Consider the following 25658-nt stretch of genomic DNA (forward strand, 5'->3'; position numbering starts at 1 on the left):
TTCTTGCAGCAGTAAAACCCTCTTCTGGCTGTTTGCTGCTCCTCTGACTCCATCGCTCCATCCCTGGCTGCACAGCCTCTGTTGCCCACTCAGCATAACGCAAGGATTTATTTGGGGGGAAGAGCCAGACCAGCCCGATTTACACTGCAACATGCTGCCACCCTGGCTGCAATTTGGTCATCGCCTCTCAAAGGAAAAATTAGGAGAAAGATGAAAAAATAAGATGCATGTTTACATGCTCGTGGTGCTAGTAAAACCCCCGAGTTAATTTAACACCAACTCGGTTTTACTTTCTATTTGTATTCCCTAGCCAAATTAACCGCTTTTCCTTATTTACCTCTTGGATGTCTCCCCGCCACTTTGGGATTCTTCATTGGTACCCTGGAGTTGCAAGCTGTTGTGGATCAGGTTAGGAAAGGTGAAAATGGACTGTGTTTTGCATCCTTCATCCCCAGCAGATCTTGCAGAACTGGGTAACACGGGCCTGTCCTCTCACCATGGGTATCTCTCCTTGTGTGCCTGGGCTCCCCATGGGCGTGCACACACACACGCACGGGACGTCATAGATGGTAAAGGTTCAGAGAGCAGCTGGCTAAGCTTATGGGGAGGGAAACCAAAGACACTGCAAAATACTGAGGGTTGTTAAATGCTCAGAAATGCCTGGCAGGGATGATGGAGCTGAAGGAGCTCAGTCAGGCTGGGCTCAACCTCTCCAGCCTGTCCTCTGTGCCTTTTCCTGTCTCTTGGAGACACAAAACCCCACGCCCTGCTGTGACTTTCCACCTTCCTTGTGTTTCTGAGATGGGCATCCTGCACCCAAGGCTCTGTCCTGTAGCATGCCCACCGTGGGTGCCATCCTCTGGTCCTCACCGCCTCTCCTGCATCCTGACCATCCACTGCCGCTATATGGGGACTTCTTGATCCAAAAGGAGTTGCAGGAAGGTGGTAACTCACAGCTACGCTCACAGAGAGTTGGGGTTTGTTGGTTTGGGTTTTTTTTTCCTGCAGTGCTTCCGGTTCTTGCCTTGCAGCCCAGAGCTACGTGCACCAAAGCAGAAGCAAACTCATTTCCTTGTGCTATAAAAGTTTGGTCTTTAGATGTCTGGATGTCTTCCTCGGCCATCCAGACAGAAAGGCTGAGAGCACAGTGCAGCTTTGGTGGTATTATTATTGTTATTATTATTATTATATCTTCTTTCAGTACCAGTGCCTTTAATTCTTCTATTGCAACAGCTGCAGTCACCTGTGCAGAGACAACCTCAACACCATGCTCTACGCCACTCAAATCTCAACAATACTGTGGGGGTTTATGAATTTAGTCATCAAATATCTCAAGGCAGAAGGGAAACTGAAGGATTCAAAAGAAGTTCCTCCCATGTTCCTGCTCCGATCTGCTGCTTCCCTGAAGATTACTGGAAATGGAGTTTCCTTCCACCTGAGAGCAGCTGTGACATGAGGCTCGGAGAAGGACAGCGGGAGGGATGAAAACCAGATCGAATCAGCACACATGGGACGGGGCAAGAAGGGACCGTTTTTTGCTTCTAATTAGTTGTCTTCTAGCTTTAATGCTGTTTTTTCTTTACAAAGGGAGGAGAGGAAAAAAGTCAGGGTTTGGTCCTCCAGAAGGACAGCTGGTAGATGTTGGTGTGGGACATCAACTGTGGTGTTGACAGTGCACGGAGGAGCTCGAAAGAAGCATGGGAGGTGCGAGGTTGCGTGAGTGTCGACATGTGGATGTGGAAATGAGCTATGTATGTAAAGCACCAGGAGGGAAAAACCGGGGGTGTACCTGGGTGGGTTTGTTGACAAAGCAATTAGCTATAATGAGTCTTCAAGCTGGCAGACACGGGTCTAAGACGTGCAGGCAGTTTCTGTTGAGGAAAGATGCTCTCTCCAAGGGTTTTCTTGTCATGCTTTACCTGCTTGCCCAGAAGACTCCCAGGACACGTGTCGGCGTGTACTTGGCAAGGTCGTGCAACTGTGAGCCAAAACTTTTGAGACTGGGGTGAAACTCCAAGAAATAAGTGCTGTTCTTTCAGGATGGGTGGAAGATTTCCGTTGGGAGGGTGAGTGTCACAGAGGAGTGAGGGGTCGTGGCAGTCCTCAGCCCTTGCGGTTGCCTGGTTGCCATGGGCACGAGGGACCCCAGTGACGCGGGCCAGGATTCTCTACGTTGTGACTTGGGGGGGTGTCACCACTGGTCACTTGGCCAATGGCAGGGCTCGGGCCCCCCCCTCATTTGCATGCCCGCGGGTATAAATTGGGGCGGTGGGGTGTCCCGCAGCACTGAGGCGTCTGGCCAGCGTGGTGGCAAGGCTGAGCTATGGCATCTGCGACGCAAAGAAAGAGGAGGACCCAGCGGGGAAGGAGGACCCAGCGCAGAGGAAAGACCCAGCGTGGAAGAGGCCTCCAGCACAAGAGATCCCTGTCCAAGGCGGGGAAGCCCTTGAGCCAGGTGAAGCGTCGGCCTGCAAAGAAGCAGAGGAAAAGCACTCTGAAACGTGCCCGCCGCACCAGCGCCAAGGCCACGTGGCTTCTTTTCCACCAGAAAGGGGCTTGTTGTCATGGCCTACGGACAGGGGCTGACCAAGAGCAAGCGGCCAAGGGACATCCTTGCCAGCAGCCTCAAGCAAGCCAAAGCTGCCTTGCAGCGCATGCAGGCCAAGGCCATGTGCTGGGACCTAGACAGCACCTCCGTGCTCTCTAGAAACAGGCGCTAGAGACAACACCGTCCCTCCCTTGAGCTCTGGCTGGCTGGCAAACAAGTTCTAAAGCTCAAGGGAGAGGAATGAAGGCCCCGAGGCTCCCCAGTTGCTGACAAGAGCTGTGCAACCACCGCTTTGGGAAGATCGGAGCAATGCGCCAGGTGGAGTGGGGAGTCTGACAGATGAAAGAGTCAGCGTAGCATTGCAATAAAGTCCGAATATACAGAAGCCTGTGGTGGTGGTGGTGGGTTCTCTTGAAGGAAAGGGTGGTGAGGGTCTGGGCTGTGGCTCAGTGCTTTGTTACTGAGAATCTGTCAGTGTTTGTTGACCTTAGAGAAATACAGGCTTTCACCGCCCCCATGCTGCAAGTAGGCGGTTATAGATTCTTGAATATGCATACTTTAACTACCAGCAGGTGATGGGAATGGCTGCAAGCTGGGGAAGAAGTCCCACCGGTCTAAGTTACCCCAGGACAGTGATACCTGAGTTCCGCTAAACCCATCCCTCATCAACTTGTTACCCATGACAATTAAAGCAGTGATTCTTAAAAAGAAGCAAGATCAGCCTGGCCCGGGAATTGAGTCTGGGCCATGGCAGCAGGAGTGGTGAATCCTAACCACTAGACCACCAGGGAAGCGGCAGGTGGGTGTTGGTGCCGACCACCACCTGTGGGGCCGCGTGCACCCCGCTGCCACCGCCTGTCCCTCCGTGTGGTTTTCTTCCACGTGTGGGTGCAGCTGGCGATGGGTGAACAGTGGAGATTGGTACCGCACCGTGGCTTTGGGGGTGGGGGGGGGTGGGGTGGGGAGAGGAAATGGAGAATCAGCGTTTTGCCAGACTCAGGTGCGGGCATAACGGAAGGATTATTTTTTTAAAAAATGATTTAAAACCTCAGCTTTCAGGAGAAAAGGTGGGTCTGAAGTGGGATTTGAACCCACGCCTCCATTCGGAGGCCAGATACCCCCAGGCAGGGACAGCAGAGCCTTGAGTCTGGCGCCTTGGACCACTCGGCCATCCTGACACTGTTGGAAGTTTTCTTCACCCTTGTCATCCTCAAGAATTAACCCTTCCACTTGACCTTTCCTGCCTCCTTTAGAATGCCCCCCAGATTTACCACTTTATTTTTTGCAGCAGTAAAACCCTCTTCTGGCTGTTTGCTGCTCCTCTGACTCCATCGCTCCATCCCCGGCTGCACAGCCTCTGTTGCCCACTCAGGATAACGCAAGGATTTATTTGGGGGGAAGAGCCAGACCAGCCCGATTTACACTGCAACATGCTGCCACCCTGGCTGCAATTTGGTCATCGCCTCTCAAAGGAAAAATTAGGAGAAAGATGAAAAAATAAGATGCATGTTTACATGCTCGTGGTGCTAGTAAAACCCCCGAGTTAATTTAACACCAACTCGGTTTTACTTTCTATTTGTATTCCCTAGCCAAATTAACCGCTTTTCCTTATTTGCCTCTTGGATGTCTCCCCGCCACTTTGGGATTCTTCATTGGTACCCTGGAGTTGCAAGCTGTTGTGGATCAGGTTAGGAAAGGTGAAAATGGACTGTGTTTTGCATCCTTCATCCCCAGCAGATCTTGCAGAACTGGGTAACACGGGCCTGTCCTCTCACCATGGGTATCTCTCCTTGTGTGCCTGGGCTCCCCATGGGCGTGCACGCACACACGCACGGGACGTCATAGATGGTAAAGGTTCAGAGAGCAGCTGGCTAAGCTTATGGGGAGGGAAACCAAAGACACTGCAAAATACTGAGGGTTGTTAAATGCTCAGAAATGCCTGGCAGGGATGATGGAGCTGAAGGAGCTCAGTCAGGCTGGGCTCAACCTCTCCAGCCTGTCCTCTGTGCCTTTTCCTGTCTCTTGGAGACACAAAACCCCACGCCCTGCTGTGACTTTCCACCTTCCTTGTGTTTCTGAGATGGGCATCCTGCACCCAAGGCTCTGTCCTGTAGCATGCCCACCATGGGTGCCATCCTCTGGTCCTCACCGCCTCTCCTGCATCCTGACCATCCACTGCCGCGATATGGGGACTTCTTGATCCAAAAGGAGTTGCAGGAAGGTGGTAACTCACAGCTACGCTCACAGAGAGTTGGGGTTTGTTGGTTTGGGTTTTTTTTCCTGCAGTGCTTTCGGTTCTTGCCTTGCAGCCCAGAGCTACGTGCACCAAAGCAGAAGCAAACTCATTTCCTTGTGCTATAAAAGTTTGGTCTTTAGATGTCTGGATGTCTTCCTCGGCCATCCAGACAGAAAGGCTGAGAGCACAGTGCAGCTTTGGTGGTATTATTATTGTTATTATTATTATTATATCTTCTTTCAGTACCAGTGCCTTTAATTCTTCTATTGCAACAGCTGCAGTCACCTGTGCAGAGACAACCTCAACACCATGCTCTACGCCACTCAAATCTCAACAATACTGTGGGGGTTTATGAATTTAGTCATCAAATATCTCAAGGCAGAAGGGAAACTGAAGGATTCAAAAGAAGTTCCTCCCATGTTCCTGCTCCGATCTGCTGCTTCCCTGAAGATTACTGGAAATGGAGTTTCCTTCCACCTGAGAGCAGCTGTGACATGAGGCTCGGAGAAGGACAGTGGGAGGGATGAAAACCAGATCGAATCAGCACACATGGGACGGGGCAAGAAGGGACCGTTTTTTGCTTCTAAGTAGTTGTCTTCTAGCTTTAATGCTGTTTTTTCTTTACAAAGGGAGGAGAGGAAAAATGTCAGGGTTTGGTCCTCCAGAAGGACAGCTGGTAGATGTTGGTGTGGGACATCAACTGTGTTGTTGACAGTGCACGGAGGAGCTCGAAAGAAGCATGGGAGGTGCGAGGTTGCGTGAGTGTCGACATGTGGATGTGGAAATGAGCTATGTATGTAAAGCACCAGGAGGGAAAACCCGGGGGTGTACCTGGGTGGGTTTGTTGACAAAGCAATTAGCTATAATGAGTCTTCAAGCTGGCAGACACGGGTCTAAGACGTGCAGGCAGTTTCTGTTGAGGAAAGATGCTCTCTCCAAGGGTTTTCTTGTCATGCTTTACCTGCTTGCCCAGAAGACTCCCAGGACACGTGTCGGCGTGTACTTGGCAAGGTCGTGCAACTGTGAGCCAAAACTTTTGAGACTGGGGTGAAACTCCAAGACATAAGTGCTGTTCTTTCAGGATGGGTGGAAGATTTCCGTTGGGAGGGTGAGTGTCACAGAGGAGTGAGGGGTCGTGGCAGTCCTCAGCCCTTGCGGTTGCCTGGTTGCCATGGGCACGAGGGACCCCAGTGACGCGGGCCAGGATTCTCTGTGTTGTGACTTGGGGGGGTGTCACCACTGGTCACTTGGCCAATGGCAGGGCTCGGACCCCCCCCCTCATTTGCATGCCCGCGGGTATAAATTGGGGCGGTGGGGTGTCCCGCAGCACTGAGGCGTCTGGCCAGCGCGGTGGCAAGGCTGAGCTATGGCATCTGCGACGCAAAGAAAGAGGAGGACCCAGCGGGGAAGGAGGACCCAGCGCAGAGGAAAGACCCAGCGTGGAAGAGGCCTCCAGCACAAGAGATCCCTGTCCAAGGCGGGGAAGCCCTTGAGCCAGGTGAAGCGTCGGCCTGCAAAGAAGGAGAGGAAAAGCACTCTGAAACGTGCCCGCCGCACCAGCGCCAAGGCCACGTGGCTTCTTTTCCACCAGAAGGGGCTTGTTGTCATGGCCTACGGACAGGGGCTGACCAAGAGCAAGCGGCCAAGGGACATCCTTGCCAGCAGCCTCAAGCAAGCCAAAGCTGCCTTGCAGCGCATGCAGGCCAAGGCCATGTGCTGGGACCTAGACAGCACCTCCGTGCTCTCTAGAAAGAGGCGCTAGAGACAACACCGTCCCTCCCTTGAGCTCTGGCTGGCTGGCAAACAAGTTCTAAAGCTCAAGGGAGAGGAATGAAGGCCCCGAGGCTCCCCAGTTGCTGACAAGAGCTGTGCAACCACCACTTTGGGAAGATCGGAGCAATGCGCCAGGTGGAGTGGGGAGTCTGCCAGATGAAAGAGTCAGCGTAGCATTGCAATAAAGTCCGAATATACAGAAGCCTGTGGTGGTGGTGGTGGGTTCTCTTGAAGGAAAGGGTGGTGAGGGTCTGGGCTGTGGCTCAGTGCTTTGTTACTGAGAATCTGTCAGTGTTTGTTGACCTTAGAGAAATACAGGCTTTCACCGCCCCCATGCTGCAAGTAGGCGGTTATAGATTCTTGAATATGCATACTTTAACTACCAGCAGGTGATGGGAATGGCTGCAAGCTGGGGAAGAAGTCCCACCGGTCTAAGTTACCCCAGGACAGTGATACCCGAGTTCCGCTAAACCCATCCCTCATCAACTTGTTACCCATGACAATTAAAGCAGTGATTCTTAAAAAGAAGCAAGATCAGCCTGGCCCGGGAATTGAGTCTGGGCCATGGCAGCAGGAGTGGTGAATCCTAACCACTAGACCACCAGGGAAGCGGCAGGTGGGTGTTGGTGCCGACCACCACCTGTGGGGCCGCGTGCACCCCGCTGCCACCGCCTGTCCCTCCGTGTGGTTTTCTTCCACGTGTGGGTGCAGCTGGCGATGGGTGAACAGTGGAGATTGGTACCGCACCGTGGCTTTGGGGGTGGGGGGGGTGGGGTGGGGAGAGGAAATGGAGAATCAGCGTTTTGCCAGACTCAGGTGCGGGAATAACGGAAGGATTATTTTTTTAAAAAATGATTTAAAACCTCAGCTTTCAGGAGAAAAGGTGGGTCAGAAGTGGGATTTGAACCCACGCCTCCATTCGGGGCCAGAAACCCCCAGGCAGGGACAGCAGAGCCTTGAGTCTGGCGCCTTGGACCACTCGGCCATCCTGACACTGTTGGAAGTTTTCTTCACCCTTGTCATCCTCAAGAATTAACCCTTCCACTTGACCTTTCCTGCCTCCTTTAGAATGCCCCCCAAATTTACCACTTTATTTTTTGCAGCAGTAAAACCCTCTTCTGGCTGTTTGCTGCTCCTCTGACTCCATCGCTCCATCCCCGGCTGCACAGCCTCTGTTGCCCACTCAGGATAACGCAAGGATTTATTTGGGGGGAAGAGCCAGACCAGCCCGATTTACACTGCAACATGCTGCCACCCTGGCTGCAATTTGGTCATCGCCTCTCAAAGGAAAAATTAGGAGAAAGATGAAAAAATAAGATGCATGTTTACATGCTCGTGGTGCTAGTAAAACCCCCGAGTTAATTTAACACCAACTCGGTTTTACTTTCTATTTGTATTCCCTAGCCAAATTAACCGCTTTTCCTTATTTGCCTCTTGGATGTCTCCCCGCCACTTTGGGATTCTTCATTGGTACCCTGGAGTTGCAAGCTGTTGTGGATCAGGTTAGGAAAGGTGAAAATGGACTGTGTTTTGCATCCTTCATCCCCAGCAGATCTTGCAGAACTGGGTAACACGGGCCTGTCCTCTCACCATGGGTATCTCTCCTTGTGTGCCTGGGCTCCCCATGGGCGTGCACGCACACACGCACGGGACGTCATAGATGGTAAAGGTTCAGAGAGCAGCTGGCTAAGCTTATGGGGAGGGAAAACAAAGACACTGCAAAATACTGAGGGTTGTTAAATGCTCAGAAATGCCTGGCAGGGATGATGGAGCTGAAGGAGCTCAGTCAGGCTGGGCTCAACCTCTCCAGCCTGTCCTCTGTGCCTTTTCCTGTCTCTTGGAGACACAAAACCCCACGCCCTGCTGTGACTTTCCACCTTCCTTGTGTTTCTGAGATGGGCATCCTGCACCCAAGGCTCTGTCCTGTAGCATGCCCACCATGGGTGCCATCCTCTGGTCCTCACCGCCTCTCCTGCATCCTGACCATCCACTGCCGCTATATGGGGACTTCTTGATCCAAAAGGAGTTGCAGGAAGGTGGTAACTCACAGCTACGCTCACAGAGAGTTGGGGTTTGTTGGTTTGGGTTTTTTTTCCTGCAGTGCTTTCGGTTCTTGCCTTGCAGCCCAGAGCTACGTGCACCAAAGCAGAAGCAAACTCATTTCCTTGTGCTATAAAAGGTTGGTCTTTAGATGTCTGGATGTCTTCCTCGGCCATCCAGACAGAAAGGCTGAGAGCACAGTGCAGCTTTGGTGGTATTATTATTGTTATTATTATTATTATATCTTCTTTCAGTACCAGTGCCTTTAATTCTTCTATTGCAACAGCTGCAGTCACCTGTGCAGAGACAACCTCAACACCATGCTCTACGCCACTCAAATCTCAACAATACTGTGGGGGTTTATGAATTTAGTCATCAAATATCTCAAGGCAGAAGGGAAACTGAAGGATTCAAAAGAAGTTCCTCCCATGTTCCTGCTCCGATCTGCTGCTTCCCTGAAGATTACTGGAAATGGAGTTTCCTTCCACCTGAGAGCAGCTGTGACATGAGGCTCGGAGAAGGACAGCGGGAGGGATGAAAACCAGATCGAATCAGCACACATGGGACGGGGCAAGAAGGGACCGTTTTTTGCTTCTAAGTAGTTGTCTTCTAGCTTTAATGCTGTTTTTTCTTTACAAAGGGAGGAGAGGAAAAAAGTCAGGGTTTGGTCCTCCAGAAGGACAGCTGGTAGGTGTTGGTGTGGGACATCAACTGTGGTGTTGACAGTGCACGGAGGAGCTCGAAAGAAGCATGGGAGGTGCGAGGTTGCGTGAGTGTCGACATGTGGATGTGGAAATGAGCTATGTATGTAAAGCACCAGGAGGGAAAACCCGGGGGTGTACCTGGGTGGGTTTGTTGACAAAGCAATTAGCTATAATGAGTCTTCAAGCTGGCAGACACGGGTCTAAGACGTGCAGGCAGTTTCTGTTGAGGAAAGATGCTCTCTCCAAGGGTTTTCTTGTCATGCTTTACCTGCTTGCCCAGAAGACTCCCAGGACACGTGTCGGCGTGTACTTGGCAAGGTGGTGCAACTGTGAGCCAAAACTTTTGAGACTGGGGTGAAACTCCAAGAAATAAGTGCTGTTCTTTTAGGATGGGTGGAAGATTTCCGTTGGGAGGGTGAGTGTCACAGAGGAGTGAGGGGTCGTGGCAGTCCTCAACCCTTGCGGTTGCCTGGTTGCCATGGGCACGAGGGACCCCAGTGACGCGGGCCAGGATTCTCTACGTTGTGACTTGGGGGGGTGTCACCACTGGTCACTTGGCCAATGGCAGGGCTCGGAGCCCCCCCCTCATTTGCATGCCCGCGGGTATAAATTGGGGCGGTGGGGTGTCCCGCAGCACTGAGGCGTCTGGCCAGCGCGGTGGCAAGGCTGAGCTATGGCATCTGCGACGCAAAGAAAGAGGAGGACCCAGCGGGGAAGGAGGACCCAGCGCGGAAGAAAGACCCAGCGCGGAAGAGGCCTCCAGCACAAGAGATCCCTGTCCAAGGCGGGGAAGCCCTTGAGCCAGGTGAAGCGTCGGCCTGCAAAGAAGCAGAGGAAAAGCACTCTGAAACGTGCCCGCCGCACCAGCGCCAAGGCCACGTGGCTTCTTTTCCACCAGAAAGGGCTTGTTGTCATGGCCTACGGACAGGGGCTGACCAAGAGCAAGCGGCCAAGGGACATCCTTGCCAGCAGCCTCAAGCAAGCCAAAGCTGCCTTGCAGCGCATGCAGGCCAAGGCCATGTGCTGGGACCTAGACAGCACCTCCGTGCTCTCTAGAAACAGGCACTAGAGACAACACCGTCCCTCCCTTGAGCTCTGGCTGGCTGGCAAACAAGTTCTAAAGCTCAAGGGAGAGGAATGAAGGCCCCGAGGCTCCCCAGTTGCTGACAAGAGCTGTGCAACCACCACTTTGGGAAGATCGGAGCAATGCGCCAGGTGGAGTGGGGAGTCTGCCAGATGAAAGAGTCAGCGTAGCATTGCAATAAAGTCCGAATATACAGAAGCCTGTGGTGGTGGTGGTGGGTTCTCTTGAAGGAAAGGGTGGTGAGGGTCTGGGCTGTGGCTCAGTGCTTTGTTACTGAGAATCTGTCAGTGTTTGTTGACCTTAGAGAAATACAGGCTTTCACCGCCCCCATGCTGCAAGTAGGCGGTTATAGATTCTTGAATATGCATACTTTAACTACCAGCAGGTGATGGGAATGGCTGCAAGCTGGGGAAGAAGTCCCACCGGTCTAAGTTACCCCAGGACAGTGATACCCGATTTCCGCTAAACCCATCCCTCATCAACTTGTTACCCATGACAATTAAAGCAGTGATTCTTAAAAAGAAGCAAGATCAGCCTGGCCCGGGAATTGAGTCTGGGCCATGGCAGCAGGAGTGGTGAATCCTAACCACTAGACCACCAGGGAAGCGGCAGGTGGGTGTTGGTGCCGACCACCACCTGTGGGGCCGCGTGCACCCCGCTGCCACCGCCTGTCCCTCCGTGTGGTTTTCTTCCACGTGTGGGTGCAGCTGGCGATGGGTGAACAGTGGAGATTGGTACCGCACCGTGGCTTTGGGGGGGGGGGGGGGGGGGTGGGGAGAGGAAATGGAGAATCAGCGTTTTGCCAGACTCAGGTGCGGGCATAACGGAAGGATTATTTTTTTAAAAAAATGATTTAAAACCTCAGCTTTCAGGAGAAAAGGTGGGTCAGAAGTGGGATTTGAACCCACGCCTCCATTCGGAGGCCAGATACCCCCAGGCAGGGACAGCAGAGCCTTGAGTCTGGCGCCTTGGACCACTCGGCCATCCTGACACTGTTGGAAGTTTTCTTCACCCTTGTCATCCTCAAGAATTAACCCTTCCACTTGACTTTTCCTGCCTCCTTTAGAATGCCCCCCAAATTTACCACTTTATTTTTTGCAGCAGTAAAACCCTCTTCTGGCTGTTTGCTGCTCCTCTGACTCCATCGCTCCATCCCCGGCTGCACAGCCTCTGTTGCCCACTCAGGATAACGCAAGGATTTATTTGGGGGGAAGAGCCAGACCAGCCCGATTTACACTGCAACATGCTGCCACCCTGGCTGCAATTTGGTCATCGCCTCTCAAAGGAAAAATTAGGAGAAAGATGAAAAAATAAGATGCATGTTTACATGCTCGTGGTGCTAGTAAAACCCCCGAGTTAATTTAACACCAACTCGGTTTTACTTTCTATTTGTATTCCCTAGCCAAATTAACCGCTTTTCCTTATTTGCCTCTTGGATGTCTCCCCGCCACTTTGGGATTCTTCATTGGTACCCTGGAGTTGCAAGCTGTTGTGGATCAGGTTAGGAAAGGTGAAAATGGACTGTGTTTTGCATCCTTCATCCCCAGCAGATCTTGCAGAACTGGGTAACACGGGCCTGTCCTCTCACCATGGGTATCTCTCCTTGTGTGCCTGGGCTCCCCATGGGCGTGCACGCACACACGCACGGGACGTCATAGATGGTAAAGGTTCAGAGAGCAGCTGGCTAAGCTTATGGGGAGAGAAAACAAAGACACTGCAAAATACTGAGGGTTGTTAAATGCTCAGAAATGCCTGGCAGGGATGATGGAGCTGAAGGAGCTCAGTCAGGCTGGGCTCAACCTCTCCAGCCTGTCCTCTGTGCCTTTTCCTGTCTCTTGGAGACACAAAACCCCACGCCCTGCTGTGACTTTCCACCTTCCTTGTGTTTCTGAGATGGGCATCCTGCACCCAAGGCTCTGTCCTGTAGCATGCCCACCATGGGTGCCATCCTCTGGTCCTCACCGCCTCTCCTGCATCCTGACCATCCACTGCCGCGATATGGGGACTTCTTGATCCAAAAGGAGTTGCAGGAAGGTGGTAACTCACAGCTACGCTCACAGAGAGTTGGGGTTTGTTGGTTTGGTTTTTTTTTTCCTGCAGTGCTTCCGGTTCTTGCCTTGCAGCCCAGAGCTACGTGCACCAAAGCAGAAGCAAACTCATTTCCTTGTGCTATAAAAGTTTGGTCTTTAGATGTCTGGATGTCTTCCTCGGCCATCCAGACAGAAAGGCTGAGAGCACAGTGCAGCTTTGGTGGTATTATTATTGTTATTATTATTATTATATCTTCTTTCAGTACCAGTGCCTTTAATTCTTCTATTGCAACAGCTGCAGTCACCTGTGCAGAGACAACCTCAACACCATGCTCTACGCCACTCAAATCTCAACAATACTGTGGGGGTTTATGAATTTAGTCATCAAATATCTCAAGGCAGAAGGGAAACTGAAGGATTCAAAAGAAGTTCCTCCCATGTTCCTGCTCCGATCTGCTGCTTCCCTGAAGATTACTGGAAATGGAGTTTCCTTCCACCTGAGAGCAGCTGTGACATGAGGCTCGGAGAAGGACAGCGGGAGGGATGAAAACCAGATCGAATCAGCACACATGGGACGGGGCAAGAAGGGACCGTTTTTTGCTTCTAAGTAGTTGTCTTCTAGCTTTAATGCTGTTTTTTCTTTACAAAGGGAGGAGAGGAAAAATGTCAGGGTTTGGTCCTCCAGAAGGACAGCTGGTAGGTGTTGGTGTGGGACATCAACTGTGTTGTTGACAGTGCACGGAGGAGCTCGAAAGAAGCATGGGAGGTGCGAGGTTGCGTGAGTGTCGACATGTGGATGTGGAAATGAGCTATGTATGTAAAGCACCAGGAGGGAAAAACCGGGGGTGTACCTGGGTGGGTTTGTTGACAAAGCAATTAGCTATAATGAGTCTTCAAGCTGGCAGACACGGGTCTAAGACGTGCAGGCAGTTTCTGTTGAGGAAAGATGCTCTCTCCAAGGGTTTTCTTGTCATGCTTTACCTGCTTGCCCAGAAGACTCCCAGGACACGTGTCGGCGTGTACTTGGCAAGGTGGTGCAACTGTGAGCCAAAACTTTTGAGACTGGGGTGAAACTCCAAGAAATAAGTGCTGTTCTTTCAGGATGGGTGGAAGATTTCCGTTGGGAGGGTGAGTGTCACAGAGGAGTGAGGGGTCGTGGCAGTCCTCAGCCCTTGCGGTTGCCTGGTTGCCATGGGCACGAGGGACCCCAGTGACGCGGGCCAGGATTCTCTACGTTGTGACTTGGGGGGGTGTCACCACTGGTCACTTGGCCAATGGCAGGGCTCGGAGCCCCCCCCTCATTTGCATGCCCGCGGGTATAAATTGGGGCGGTGGGGTGTCCCGCAGCACTGAGGCGTCTGGCCAGCGCGGTGGCAAGGCTGAGCTATGGCATCTGCGACGCAAAGAAAGAGGAGGACCCAGCGGGGAAGGAGGACCCAGCGCGGAAGGAAAGACCCAGCGCGGAAGAGGCCTCCAGCACAAGAGATCCCTGTCCAAGGCGGGGAAGCCCTTGAGCCAGGTGAAGCGTCGGCCTGCAAAGAAGCAGAGGAAAAGCACTCTGAAACGTGCCCGCCGCACCAGCGCCAAGGCCACGTGGCTTCTCTTCCACCGGAAGGGGCTTGTTGTCATGGCCTACGGACAGGGGCTGACCAAGAGCAAGCGGCCAAGGGACATCCTTGCCAGCAGCCTCAAGCAAGCCAAAGCTGCCTTGCAGCGCATGCAGGCCAAGGCCATGTGCTGGGACCTAGACAGCACCTCCGTGCTCTCTAGAAAGAGGCGCTAGAGACAACACCGTCCCTCCCTTGAGCTCTGGCTGGCTGGCAAACAAGTTCTAAAGCTCAAGGGAGAGGAATGAAGGCCCCGAGGCTCCCCAGTTGCTGACAAGAGCTGTGCAACCACCACTTTGGGAAGATGGGAGCAATGCGCCAGGTGGAGTGGGGAGTCTGCCAGATGAAAGAGTCAGCGTAGCATTGCAATAAAGTCCGAATATACAGAGAAGCCTGTGGTGGTGGTGGTGGGTTCTCTTGAAGGAAAGGGTGGTGAGGGTCTGGGCTGTGGCTCAGTGCTTTGTTACTGAGAATCTGTCAGTGTTTGTTGACCTTAGAGAAATACAGGCTTTCACCGCCCCCATGCTGCAAGTAGGCGGTTATAGATTCTTGAATATGCATACTTTAACTACCAGCAGGTGATGGGAATGGCTGCAAGCTGGGGAAGAAGTCCCACCGGTCTAAGTTACCCCAGGACAGTGATACCCTGAGTTCCGCTAAACCCATCCCTCATCAACTTGTTACCCATGACAATTAAAGCAGTGATTCTTAAAAAGAAGCAAGATCAGCCTGGCCCGGGAATTGAGTCTGGGCCATGGCAGCAGGAGTGGTGAATCCTAACCACTAGACCACCAGGGAAGCGGCAGGTGGGTGTTGGTGCCGACCACCACCTGTGGGGCCGCGTGCACCCCGCTGCCACCGCCTGTCCCTCCGTGTGGTTTTCTTCCACGTGTGGGTGCAGCTGGCGATGGGTGAACAGTGGAGATTGGTACCGCACCGTGGCTTTGGGGGCGGGGGGGGTGGGGTGGGGAGAGGAAATGGAGAATCAGCGTTTTGCCAGACTCAGGTGCGGGCATAACGGAAGGATTATTTTTTTAAAAAAATGATTTAAAACCTCAGCTTTCAGGAGAAAAGGTGGGTCAGAAGTGGGATTTGAACCCACGCCTCCATTCGGGGGCCAGATACCCCCAGGCAGGGACAGCAGAGCCTTGAGTCTGGCGCCTTGGACCACTCGGCCATCCTGACACTGTTGGAAGTTTTCTTCACCCTTGTCATCCTCAAGAATTAACCCTTCCACTTGACTTTTCCTGCCTCCTTTAGAATGCCCCCCAAATTTACCACTTTATTTTTTGCAGCAGTAAAACCCTCTTCTGGCTGTTTGCTGCTCTTCTGACTCCATCGCTCCATCCCCGGCTGCACAGCCTCTGTTGCCCACTCAGGATAACGCAAGGATTTATTTGGGGGGAAGAGCCAGACCAGCCCGATTTACACTGCAACATGCTGCCACCCTGGCTGCAATTTGGTCATCGCCTCTCAAAGGAAAAATTAGGAGAAAGATGAAAAAATAAGATGCATGTTTACATGCTCGTGGTGCTAGTAAAACCCCCGAGTTAATTTAACACCAACTCGGTTTTACTTTCTATTTGTATTCCCTAGCCAAATTAACCGCTTTTCCTTATTTGCCTCTTGGATGTCTCCCCGCCACTTTGGGATTCTTCATTGGTACCCTGGAGTTGCAAGCTGTTGTGGATCAGGTTAGGAAAGGTGAAAATGGACTGTGTTTTGCATCCTTCATCCCCAGCAGATCTTGCAGAACTGGGTAACACGGGCCTGTCCTCTCACCATGGGTATCTCTCCTTGTGTGCCTGGGCTCCCCATGGGCGTGCACACACACACGCACGGGACGTCATAGATGGTAAAGGTTCAGAGAGCAGCTGGCTAAGCTTATGGGGAGGGAAACCAAAGACACTGCAAAATACTGAGGGTTGTTAAATGCTCAGAAATGCCTGGCAGGGATGATGGAGCTGAAGGAGCTCAGTCAGGCTGGGCTCAACCTCTCCAGCCTGTCCTCTGTGCCTTTTCCTGTCTCTTGGAGACACAAAACCCCACGCCCTGCTGTGACTTTCCACCTTCCTTGTGTTTCTGAGATGGGCATCCTGCACCCAAGGCTCTGTCCTGTAGCATGCCCACCATGGGTGCCATCCTCTGGTCCTCACCGCCTCTCCTGCATCCTGACCATCCACTGCCGCTATATGGGGACTTCTTGATCCAAAAGGAGTTGCAGGAAGGTGGTAACTCACAGCTACGCTCACAGAGAGTTGGGGTTTGTTGGTTTGGGTTTTTTTTCCTGCAGTGCTTTCGGTTCTTGCCTTGCAGCCCAGAGCTACGTGCACCAAAGCAGAAGCAAACTCATTTCCTTGTGCTATAAAAGTTTGGTCTTTAGATGTCTGGATGTCTTCCTCGGCCATCCAGACAGAAAGGCTGAGAGCACAGTGCAGCTTTGGTGGTGTTATTATTATTATTATTATTATTATTATTATTATTATTATTATTATTATTATATCTTCTTTCAGTACCAGTGCCTTTAATTCTTCTATTGCAACAGCTGCAGTCACCTGTGCAGAGACAACCTCAACACCATGCTCTACGCCACTCTGTGGGTAGTTGGGGCTTATCGGCCGGAAGATGTCGCGCTGTACTGGAGTGTAGGGCCCCTCTCCCGATAGCCAATAGCGTTTTGCTGATGACGTAAGCAGGCGGAAGTGACGTTGTAAACCCAGGCTGCCTGAGGCCGCGCCTCTTATCACTAGACGCCATTTGCCATCCACCACATTGGTGTCTGTGAGCTGATGGCCTGAGCGGCCTGGGGTTGGTCGCCGTGCTGTTCCTGAACCAGGTCGCCACGCCTATGAAGGCAACAAGTGGCGCCGAAACCCGGGAATTACTCGCCAGGAATCGGGTGAATAGGCGGCCCGAGCGGCTGGACCAGCCCGGCGGGGAGGACGCTCCCGGACCAACAACGAGGATGGAAGCTGTTGTGAAGGTAGTATCAGAATTACATAAGCAACGGGGTATTGATTGTGAACCCAAAGATTTTACTTTCGCCGTTTCGAGGCTTTTAGAATTTGGGGTCGTTGACCAGCCGGTGGATATTCTCCACCCTGAAGTGTGGGATAAGTGTACTAAAGCGTTAGCTGAGGAGACGATGTTCTCGGGTTTTGGGAAAAACCTTGAGTCGTGGGGGAAAGTTGTACAGGCCCTGCAGAAGGCTCTACAAGAGCAGGAGAACTAGATGGCGGCAAAGGACTGTTTGTTGGTCACCCCGAAAGTAGGAGTCGGGGCAGCCACACAGACTTTGCACCCCCCGGACGATGACGGTTCCGGTGAGCCTAAAGATCTGAGAGAGGGCGATACGTCCCCTCAATCCCCGAACCCCGTCCCGCTTACGGAGGGACAGAAACGAGCAAAATCCTTCTGGGGTGGGTTGGTTGAGGAGGGCAGGGGCCCCGCGGGACAATCCCAGTCTGGAAAAGGCTGTGCCAAACCACCGCCGTACGCGTCCCAAGATGGCGCCGAGCGGAGAGCGGAAGGGCGGGGCGAGGATGCCCCAGGCGGGAAAAGGGAGGAAGTGCTGGAACTAACAAGCGCATGCGAACGGGAGGGGGAGGAGAATGAGACGGAAAAGGGAGATTGGGACGGCCACAAAAGGGAAAAGATGAGGAGCGAGAGGCGGAGAACCAATCAGAATGTCCGTTTGGATAATGCCCTTATAGGGCGAACAGCCCGCCGAGCAGAAGGCGGGGTGAGCCAAGGGGGAGGGAACAGCCCCCTCGCAAGGGGAGTGGGCGGGGCCGGAGCCCGACAAAAGGGTACTGGAAGCCGGAAGTGGCCGGTCAGTCGAGTTCCGACTCCGGATCAGACACCAGCTGGGACGGCTGGCTCGGAACTGATTCAAACTTAAGGAAGTGAAGGCGAACAGAGCCAAGAATCGAAATATCCCCATCCAAATTAAAGAGAAATGGAGATGGGAAGGAATCCCTCCCATGGATTGGAGGAAAATAAGGATCGCGTGTGCCGACTGGGCCCCATCGGCCACGCTATCGTTCCCGGTCAGGGTGACGGACGGGGGACAGAGTGTCCACTCGCCAATAAACCCTAAGGATGTTCAAGCGATTGTTAAAGCAGTTGCGGATAAAGAACTTAATTCTGCCATGGTCTCCACCCTCATAGATGGTATCTTCGGGGGAGACGATATGCTCCTGTTCGATATAAAACAAACTTGTAGACTGATCTTTGACGGGGCAGGGATGATCGTTTTTAAACAAGAATGGGAGGACAACTGTGCGAGGCAACTGGCCCAAGTAACTGGGGCGGATCATCCACTACACGGCTCCAGCCTGCAGCGGCTAATGGGTACAGACCCAACAATGATTACCCCCCAGGCACAAGCCCAGGGCCTGCGGGCCCATGAAGTTATGGTAACTACTTGTGTGGCCAGACAAGCTATTCGCATAGCCTCTAGAGTTGTTGCCAAACCATGATAAAGCAAAGTGAAAGTGAGAGCTTTTCACAATTTGTAGATCGATTCCAGGCAGCGGTCGATTCTTCAACCCTGCCCGCGGAAGCAAAAAGGCCCGGTTGTGGCAGAATGCTTACGTCAGCAGTGTAATTCGGGAACCAAAGAAATCCTGCGATCACTGCTGGCGGGGTCAAGCATCGCGAGTATGATTAAGCATGTCGCGAATGAAGAACATCTAGCCCCGACCCAGGTGGGGTTCGTAACGCCATCTAGTGGCTCGTATGAACATCGACCATGGGAACGGGTACTGGCGAGATGGGAGGATCAGAAGGTGCTACAAAAGATTGTTACCCCGGGGCCCCCTAGCTTTCAGGCATGAGGAAACTGAGGCACGGACTCCGTGATCTGACTAGAAGACCCTTCATGAGTCCATATACGTCTCTTTCTGGGGATGAACCCTGATTCCCCATTACAGATTTCCCACAGCTCACCTCTCAACTCCGGAGGGATTTCAGCCGGCTCCTCCTTCCTTTCAGCAGATCATTCAAAGTTCTGTGGGATTCGCTGCATGTCGCTCAGATAGGCGATTCGAGAGCCCTTCACGTTAGATCCTTAAACGCATCACGTCGGGGTCACCAATTTGCGGCGAATGAAGAGACGGGACGCAGCTTGATGCAAGCAAATGTCAATTTATTGTACAGAAGCACGAGGTTTTATACACTTCCAGAAGCTGCGCGTTTTAAACTAATTGGTTCTTGAATCCTTTTATTCTGTGTATTCATTTTCTCAGTTGCTTCTTTAAGCTGCTCATCTTTTTGTTCCACAATATCCATTAGTTCTTGAATCCTTTTATTCTGTGTATTCATTTTCTCAGTTGCTTCTTTAAGCTGCTCAGCAGACTCACCCAATTTAGCCATCTGCATTTCCAAGTCTTTGGTTTTCTTTGCCAGCTCTTCTTTGGTCTTGGTCAGTTCAATGGTAAGTTTTCCCAGCTGTTCTTCAAGCCAGCCTATAGCTTCCTGTGGAACCCCTAGCGACACAAGGTACTTGTGTGCTTCTTCTGCCTGCTTTCTGAGATCAGTGACATCATTATGCAGAGAATCAATAATACCCTCAAAACCAATGTGGGTGCCTGACCTTATGCTATATTCTTTATCCAGAGGTCCAGCTTGCTCACTGCAAGGCTGATCTTTTAATTTATTTTCTTCATCCGCATTTTTATTATAACCATTTACTAGTTCCTTGAAGATTTCCAGGCGTCTTTCAGAATTTTCTTCAAGCTGTTCTCGTTCTTGAGAAAGGCGCACTTTGAAATCTCTTTCCTGCTCAGCAAAATACTTGGCAAACTCTTGTGTCACTTCTTCACGAACTTTTAGTTCTAGCAGTAACTTATTCTTCTTTTCAGTAATAAGTCTGTTCTTCAACTCTTCTATGAGATTCAGCAGCATCATATATTTTTCTTCTCCAATAAGAACTTTATTTTCTTCATGTTTCTGCACTGCTGCTTCTCCTGATGTATAATGTTGTTCCTCCATCTCATCATCTTCAATCACATCTTCTAAGCTCCTGTCCCATAGGATAGTAGCTCTTTTCCTTGGCATTTTAGTATGACTACGTAATGATTCTTTTGCTGCTTTCTGGCCAAAAGACTGATCTTGGGGAAGAACAGATGTGTCCATAACTAAAACTTTTTGTGCAACAGCAGAGAACTTTAGCACATTGAGTGTTTCATCATATGCTGAAGCACACTGGCTTACGTTTACTACCATGTATACTTTCCCCTTTCCACGGAAGAATCCTTGAAGGAAATGAGTTAACTTACTTTCCCGAAAGGGTATGTGCTGTTGCAACTTTGACTGCTGACAGTTCTTGAGTGCATTAATACACTTGCCTAGAATCAGGAGGGAGTTGTTTATATTTCCACTCTCTTTCAATCTGTCACCTTCATTGCGGGTCTTGGTATATCTTTCTGATCCAGCAAGATCACACATTGACAATTCGTTGACTCGGGTCACTCGTGGTGTTCCTGAATCTTCTATTTTCAGTACCTTAACTGTGAATATACTGTGACTTCTGCTGGAGGTAGCGTTTAGTTTCGTGCTTGCAATACTCTGGTGTTTCAACCCCAGTTTTAGAAGTCTAAAAGCTTCTTTAGAATCAGAAATCTGAACCCACTGCAGATCTTTTACATAAGAACATCCCTTGATGTCTTGAGCAAGGCGTAGTGTTTTTCTTTTCTTGTCATTTGACATAGGAAGCAGCAGATCATAAAAACATTCATTGTAAATCTCAAAAAATGAAACCCAAACAGAAAACTTCGTGTAATCTTTCAGAGTTGTGCTAGATTGTTCCAGGTCTAAGAGTTCTTCCACATCCTCAGAATCAATGGGTGCTTTGTTGTTAGAGCTGTTTTGATGGTCTACCTCTTTTGTTAGTTCAAGTATTGAATTTTTAATAGAGGTTTCTTCTCTCACTTGGTCTTTAGTCAGCTTTACATAATCTCTGCACCGGTGGGGTTTGATATCCATTGTTGTGTATAGCTTTCCTTGAATACTTTTAAACAACAGATCCATAGCCCTTGGAAGAGTACCAGCATCATCTTCTGTCCCTTGGAACGTGTAGGTTTTCCCAGCATTTGTAACACCATATGTAAAAATAAGACGATTGCATCCATTTAAGAAATCTTGCACTGGTTGCTTCATGGTACCTTCAAAAAATTCTTCTTGAGTTGTTTCAGGTCCAAACACTCTTGAGAAAGTGAATTTCTGCATCATCTGTCCAGAAGTTTTTTCACTTAGCCGACTCAAAGAGTTTTTGGGGGGCTTCAGTATGACGCTTCTTGAGTCTTCAAGTGAGATGCAGCCCTGAAATTCATTTTCTCTTTCCAGCGATGTAAATGGCCTAATACGCAAGCAAACTTCTATGTGTCCCTTAGACTCCAAACTGCTCCTCTGGCTTCTGTCCGAGCTTGAAGAAACCAAAGAAAAGTCAGCAGAGAGATCTGCTTTAATATCTTCCACATTTACTGATCCTGTCCTTTCAAGGGGCTCAACACTAGCAATGTAGGAAGGCCTGAGAATTTGTACATTATCCAGAGTTGGTTCCATCCCGAGAGCCTCCCCCTCGCTGGGCGCCCCCCGCCGCCGACCCCCGTCGTGCGCAGGCAGCGCCGCTCCCGGCCCAGCACAACCCTATCTGAGCGACATGCAGCGAATCCCACAGAACTTTGAATGATCTGCTGAAAGGAAGCAGGAGCCGGCTGAAATCCCTCCGGAGTTGAGAGGTGAGCTGTGGGAAATCTGTAATGGGGAATCAGGGTTCGTCCCCAGAAAGAGACGTATATGGACTCATGAAGGGTCTTCTAGTCAGATCAGGGAGTTCGTGCCTCAGTCTCCTCAAATGGTGACCCCTATGGTGGTGTTCCGAAGCCTTGGAAGAATAAGGACGGAAAAAAGACAGCTCATGGAAGAGGGCTGTGTTCCGGAGGAGACGGCTTGGCTGAACGATCGTCTTGCTGTCTGGACCAGGCGGACAACCTATACCCCGAGGATAACACCTGTATTCATCGAGACAGGTGAGCAGCCAAGAAACTTTATAGAGACTTTGAAAGAATGAAAGTGTGTACATACAGCAGCCAATTGTATGATGCTGCCGCGGAGGGGAGCTCCGTGTCGGGAATGCATTTAGCATCTTGGTGGCAAATTCTGACTACTCTTTGCCAAGTGTGGACTAATTCTACTAACGGTGCTAAACCAGAGGAAGCTGTAAATTCCACCGACAGCGCGACCCTTCTCAAGACACCGTCAGCGATGGAGATTCTGTCCACACCTCCTCTGCCCCCAAAGCTTCTGTCACTGATTGCAGCGACCCTCACAACACAGGACCAAGCACGGGAACAGGACAACTGGGACAATGATTTTATTGACACTGATAAACCTTTTGATCCAGGTCCTATAGATCTGGAAAAGGAGCCAGACCTTTCCCCCACCCCCTTGTCTCTCCTGATGCATTGATTATATTTTTGGGGAGGGTGAAAGGGGGTCTGAGGGATTGGTGGCAGGAATGCAAGTGGGAAGGGAGGATTCATAATACATTTGCTGTGTCCCTTCTTGAAGTGATGGCAGAGCCTTATACACTCACACTGCATGATTGGAAGTCATTGCTTTGTATGGTACTAACTGATATAGTATATGATGTGGTTATCTGATTTTTGTGAGCTATGTGTAGTGGCCTTGACTGAAAACCTTAATCGGGGAATTGCTGTTAGCTATGAGCCGTTGGCTGGAGAAAATAACTGTGCCGATTCTGTGACTCAGGCAAGGTATCCCAGGGACAACTGTTTGCAACTGAATGAGATGGCTATTAAGGCAGTCCGGATGCGGGAGTCTTGCCACAGTCTTGCCGGGTCCTAGAGAGTCACTAACTTTAATACTAACTTGATTGATTGGCTTCAGAATATTTTGCAACAAGTCGAACATCAGGAAGCTCAAGGGTTGCTTTTAAAACAACTAGCTGTGATAGTGTCAATGAAAATTGTAAACGGGCAACTTTCACAATCGCAACCCCAACATGTTTCAAATGATTGTAAAGCAGAACTCACAGCAGACTGTAATTCTCAGGCTGAGTTCTGGAATGCAGCATAACAGATTTTTGCTTCTCTAATCTCTTCTGTAAGAATAGTACACGCTCTTAACTTGCTTAGTAAATTAGGCTGCTAGCTTGCTAAACAAAGTAATACTACAAATACTATTTTTTTTTCTGGCTTATTAACAGATGTTGATTCTGTCCATCATATGTTGCTACAGAACCGAGTTGCTATTGATTTTTATTATTAGCACAGGGACACAAGTGTGAAGGCTTTGATAGGATGTGTTACGTGAATCTGAGTGACCACTGTGAATTAATTTACAAAAGTATACAAAACTCAAAAGCCTTAAAACAAAGATCTGCAACAGAGCCAGGGGCGGGATGCCTTTGGTCTCTTCTCACGGCTGGGAAACTTTGGGCCATGACTCAAAAGTATTACAGGATTTATTATAATTATCTTTAACCACCTTATTGATGTTTGCCTTATGTCTCCCATGCCTTTTTTTTCCCTGTATTCAGTGTTTAGTTGATTGTAACATAAAGCAGGTCATGGTCACTCAAGCCCCTGGACCTTGGAGTCATGTGGCTACATCAGCATTTCCGCTGCTGTGCAAAACCAGTGACCTTGCCAGGTCCTCGGCATAATAGACTGGAAAGGCAAATGAATATGTGTGGTTTGATACACTCTTCCAGAAATCTCCCTGCAGTGTTGCCTGTGAAAAGCCACACTTGTGCTGGCATTCGAGACACCTGTGAACGTCGACCCTACAGCCCTGTGGCAGCCTGTAGCCGTGGGAGAAACCTGCATGAGGAGGAAATCGGCATTTCATCCTCGGCGTAAGCTTGGGGTGTTGTTCTGTAGAAGGAGGAGTGCTGCCTTATTGCCCCAGCATGGGGTAGGGGAGCGCGGAGGTGGCGGCTCCTGAGCCTGGGACAGTGCGCTTCAGCCTGGAGGCAAAAGCCATCGGTGGGAGTCTTCCCTCCAGCCTCCTGCCTGATCTCTGCAGGGGCCAGGGGGACGTGTGCTGGGGCTGCAAACACTGCCATAAAGCCAAGAGATGTCGCCAGGGGCTGCTCCCAGCTCTGCCTGGGCGCTGCTGCTGTCAGATTCAAGCACTCGCAAGTGATTCCTGGCCCAGGAGTACATGAAATCGTCTCCATTACTTCCACCACAAACCTGTGTCCACCTTGAAAACACAGAACCTTTTGCATCAGCAGTACCTTGCCAAAAATGTTGGGAGGAGGAAAACAACTCCTGGTTTCTCATGAAGGTCTCTCACATCGGCTGAGCAGGTTTGATGTGAACTCTTCTTCTCCACAGGAGTTTGCATCGTGCCCAAAAGCCATTTTCTGTCCAAAGGGTTTTTGATGGGAAATGTTTTACTAAACCTCTTTGAAGCCCATCCTAAGCATTGCCAAGAAAGAGGGAATGACTGAAGCCTGTGTCAGCTACTTGGCGCAGTAAAGGAAATATCACCCGCCTTCCCAGAGCCTCAAGAGGGTGGCTGGGTGGTCCTGGTGCTGGGATGGTGGGGCCGGGCACATCACAGCGCCCCGGCAAAGGTGAAGCTAACAAACCAACCTGCTTCCCTCAGCAGCCAGAGCGTAGCCTCCAAAGTGGCCTGAAGCTTTCTAGTGTTTGGCATGTTTCCTTGCAAGGAAGGCAGGCTCTGAATTCCAGCATTCCAACCCAAAAGAGACATCTCTAAGAAGAGCCCTTCCGCATGGTGGGACAGGATGCCGTCAGGAGGAGGAAGGGTTGGAGGAAACAAGAAGTGCTTCCCCTGAAGAGGCAGGCTGTAATTGCCAAGCGATGGGTTTCAGTTCTGCCTCTGGGTGATCGCCCCTGGAGTCTCCAAGCCCATGGAGGTGGCTTGGAGCTGCCGATGGCTGGAGACCCGAGTGGCTCACTGGCTCCTTGGATTGACGGATCCCTTCCTTAGGGACCTGCTGGCCAGCCTGCAGTGGAGCTTTGGGTCTGCACAGGTTCAGAGATATTTATTACCCAGCTGGCAGTCCCAGCCCTGGGCTTTTTCTGGTGTCACCCTTCTCCTTACTAGCCCCACTTAGAATGGACCACCAAAGCGTGCAGATACATTCATGCCCAAGGACGCCACGTCTGAAGTCCCCTTTCCAGCAGCCCATCTGCACAGAAGCCCTTGCGCTTGCCTGCTAGATTTCCCTTCCCCTTACTCTTCGATCATTCAGACACCTCCCAACACTCCACTTGCTTCTTGGAGATTCAGGCAGTTAAAAGCTTGCCTCTCCTTCACTACTCCGCCCAGTTAAGCCTTTAGCCAGCTCTTGATATGTCTTTATTTTATCATTTCCTTTTCGTCTGGAAGATTTCCTGCATGGTGATGCCTTGTGGAAGATGAACCTCATTGGTGGCAGCTTGTCCTTGGCATAGGCCTGAGGAGTGTGTTTTGTTTTAACGGTGTGTGTTTTTAACCAGTTGCGGAGATGTTAGCCATGTCCGCAGGAATCTGGTCCACTCTCTCTGCCTGAGCAGGGCTTGCTCCAGAAGAGCCCTGGGTGCGGGAGCCAAGTGGGAGCTACTGTGGGAAGGCCATTGCGTTCTGTTGTCGCT

At 50.9% G+C, this 25658-nt stretch overlaps 1 protein-coding gene and 4 non-coding genes across 5 annotated transcripts; all 5 read right to left on the reverse strand.

The window, feature by feature from the left end:
• Positions 1-3618: 3618 nt before the first annotated feature.
• On the reverse strand, positions 3619-3726 carry TRNAL-CAA. The gene is made up of 2 exons: positions 3689-3726; positions 3619-3664 (listed from the first exon to the last, which is right to left on the reverse strand). It is a non-coding gene; the product is annotated as a tRNA-Leu (tRNA).
• A 3717-nt stretch (positions 3727-7443) lies between these two features.
• Positions 7444-7550, reverse strand: TRNAL-CAA. Its single transcript has 2 exons — positions 7513-7550; positions 7444-7488 (listed from the first exon to the last, which is right to left on the reverse strand). It is a non-coding gene; the product is annotated as a tRNA-Leu (tRNA).
• Positions 7551-11268: 3718 nt separating this feature from the next.
• On the reverse strand, positions 11269-11376 carry TRNAL-CAA. Its single transcript has 2 exons — positions 11339-11376; positions 11269-11314 (listed from the first exon to the last, which is right to left on the reverse strand). It is a non-coding gene; the product is annotated as a tRNA-Leu (tRNA).
• Positions 11377-15099: 3723 nt separating this feature from the next.
• Positions 15100-15207, reverse strand: TRNAL-CAA. Its single transcript has 2 exons — positions 15170-15207; positions 15100-15145 (listed from the first exon to the last, which is right to left on the reverse strand). It is a non-coding gene; the product is annotated as a tRNA-Leu (tRNA).
• Positions 15208-18059: 2852 nt separating this feature from the next.
• LOC121081959 (kinesin-like protein KIF20B) lies at positions 18060-21656 on the reverse strand. Its single transcript, XM_040581294.1, has 2 exons — positions 19276-21656; positions 18060-18221 (listed from the first exon to the last, which is right to left on the reverse strand). Exons 1-2 carry the CDS (start codon positions 21586-21588, stop codon positions 18060-18062), a joined length of 2475 nt encoding a protein of 824 aa, XP_040437228.1. The 5' UTR covers positions 21589-21656.
• Positions 21657-25658: the final 4002 nt, after the last annotated feature.

Source organism: Falco naumanni (assembly GCF_017639655.2).
Source record: "Falco naumanni isolate bFalNau1 chromosome 23 unlocalized genomic scaffold, bFalNau1.pat SUPER_23_unloc_2, whole genome shotgun sequence".
Classification (NCBI taxonomy): Eukaryota; Metazoa; Chordata; class Aves; order Falconiformes; family Falconidae; genus Falco; species Falco naumanni.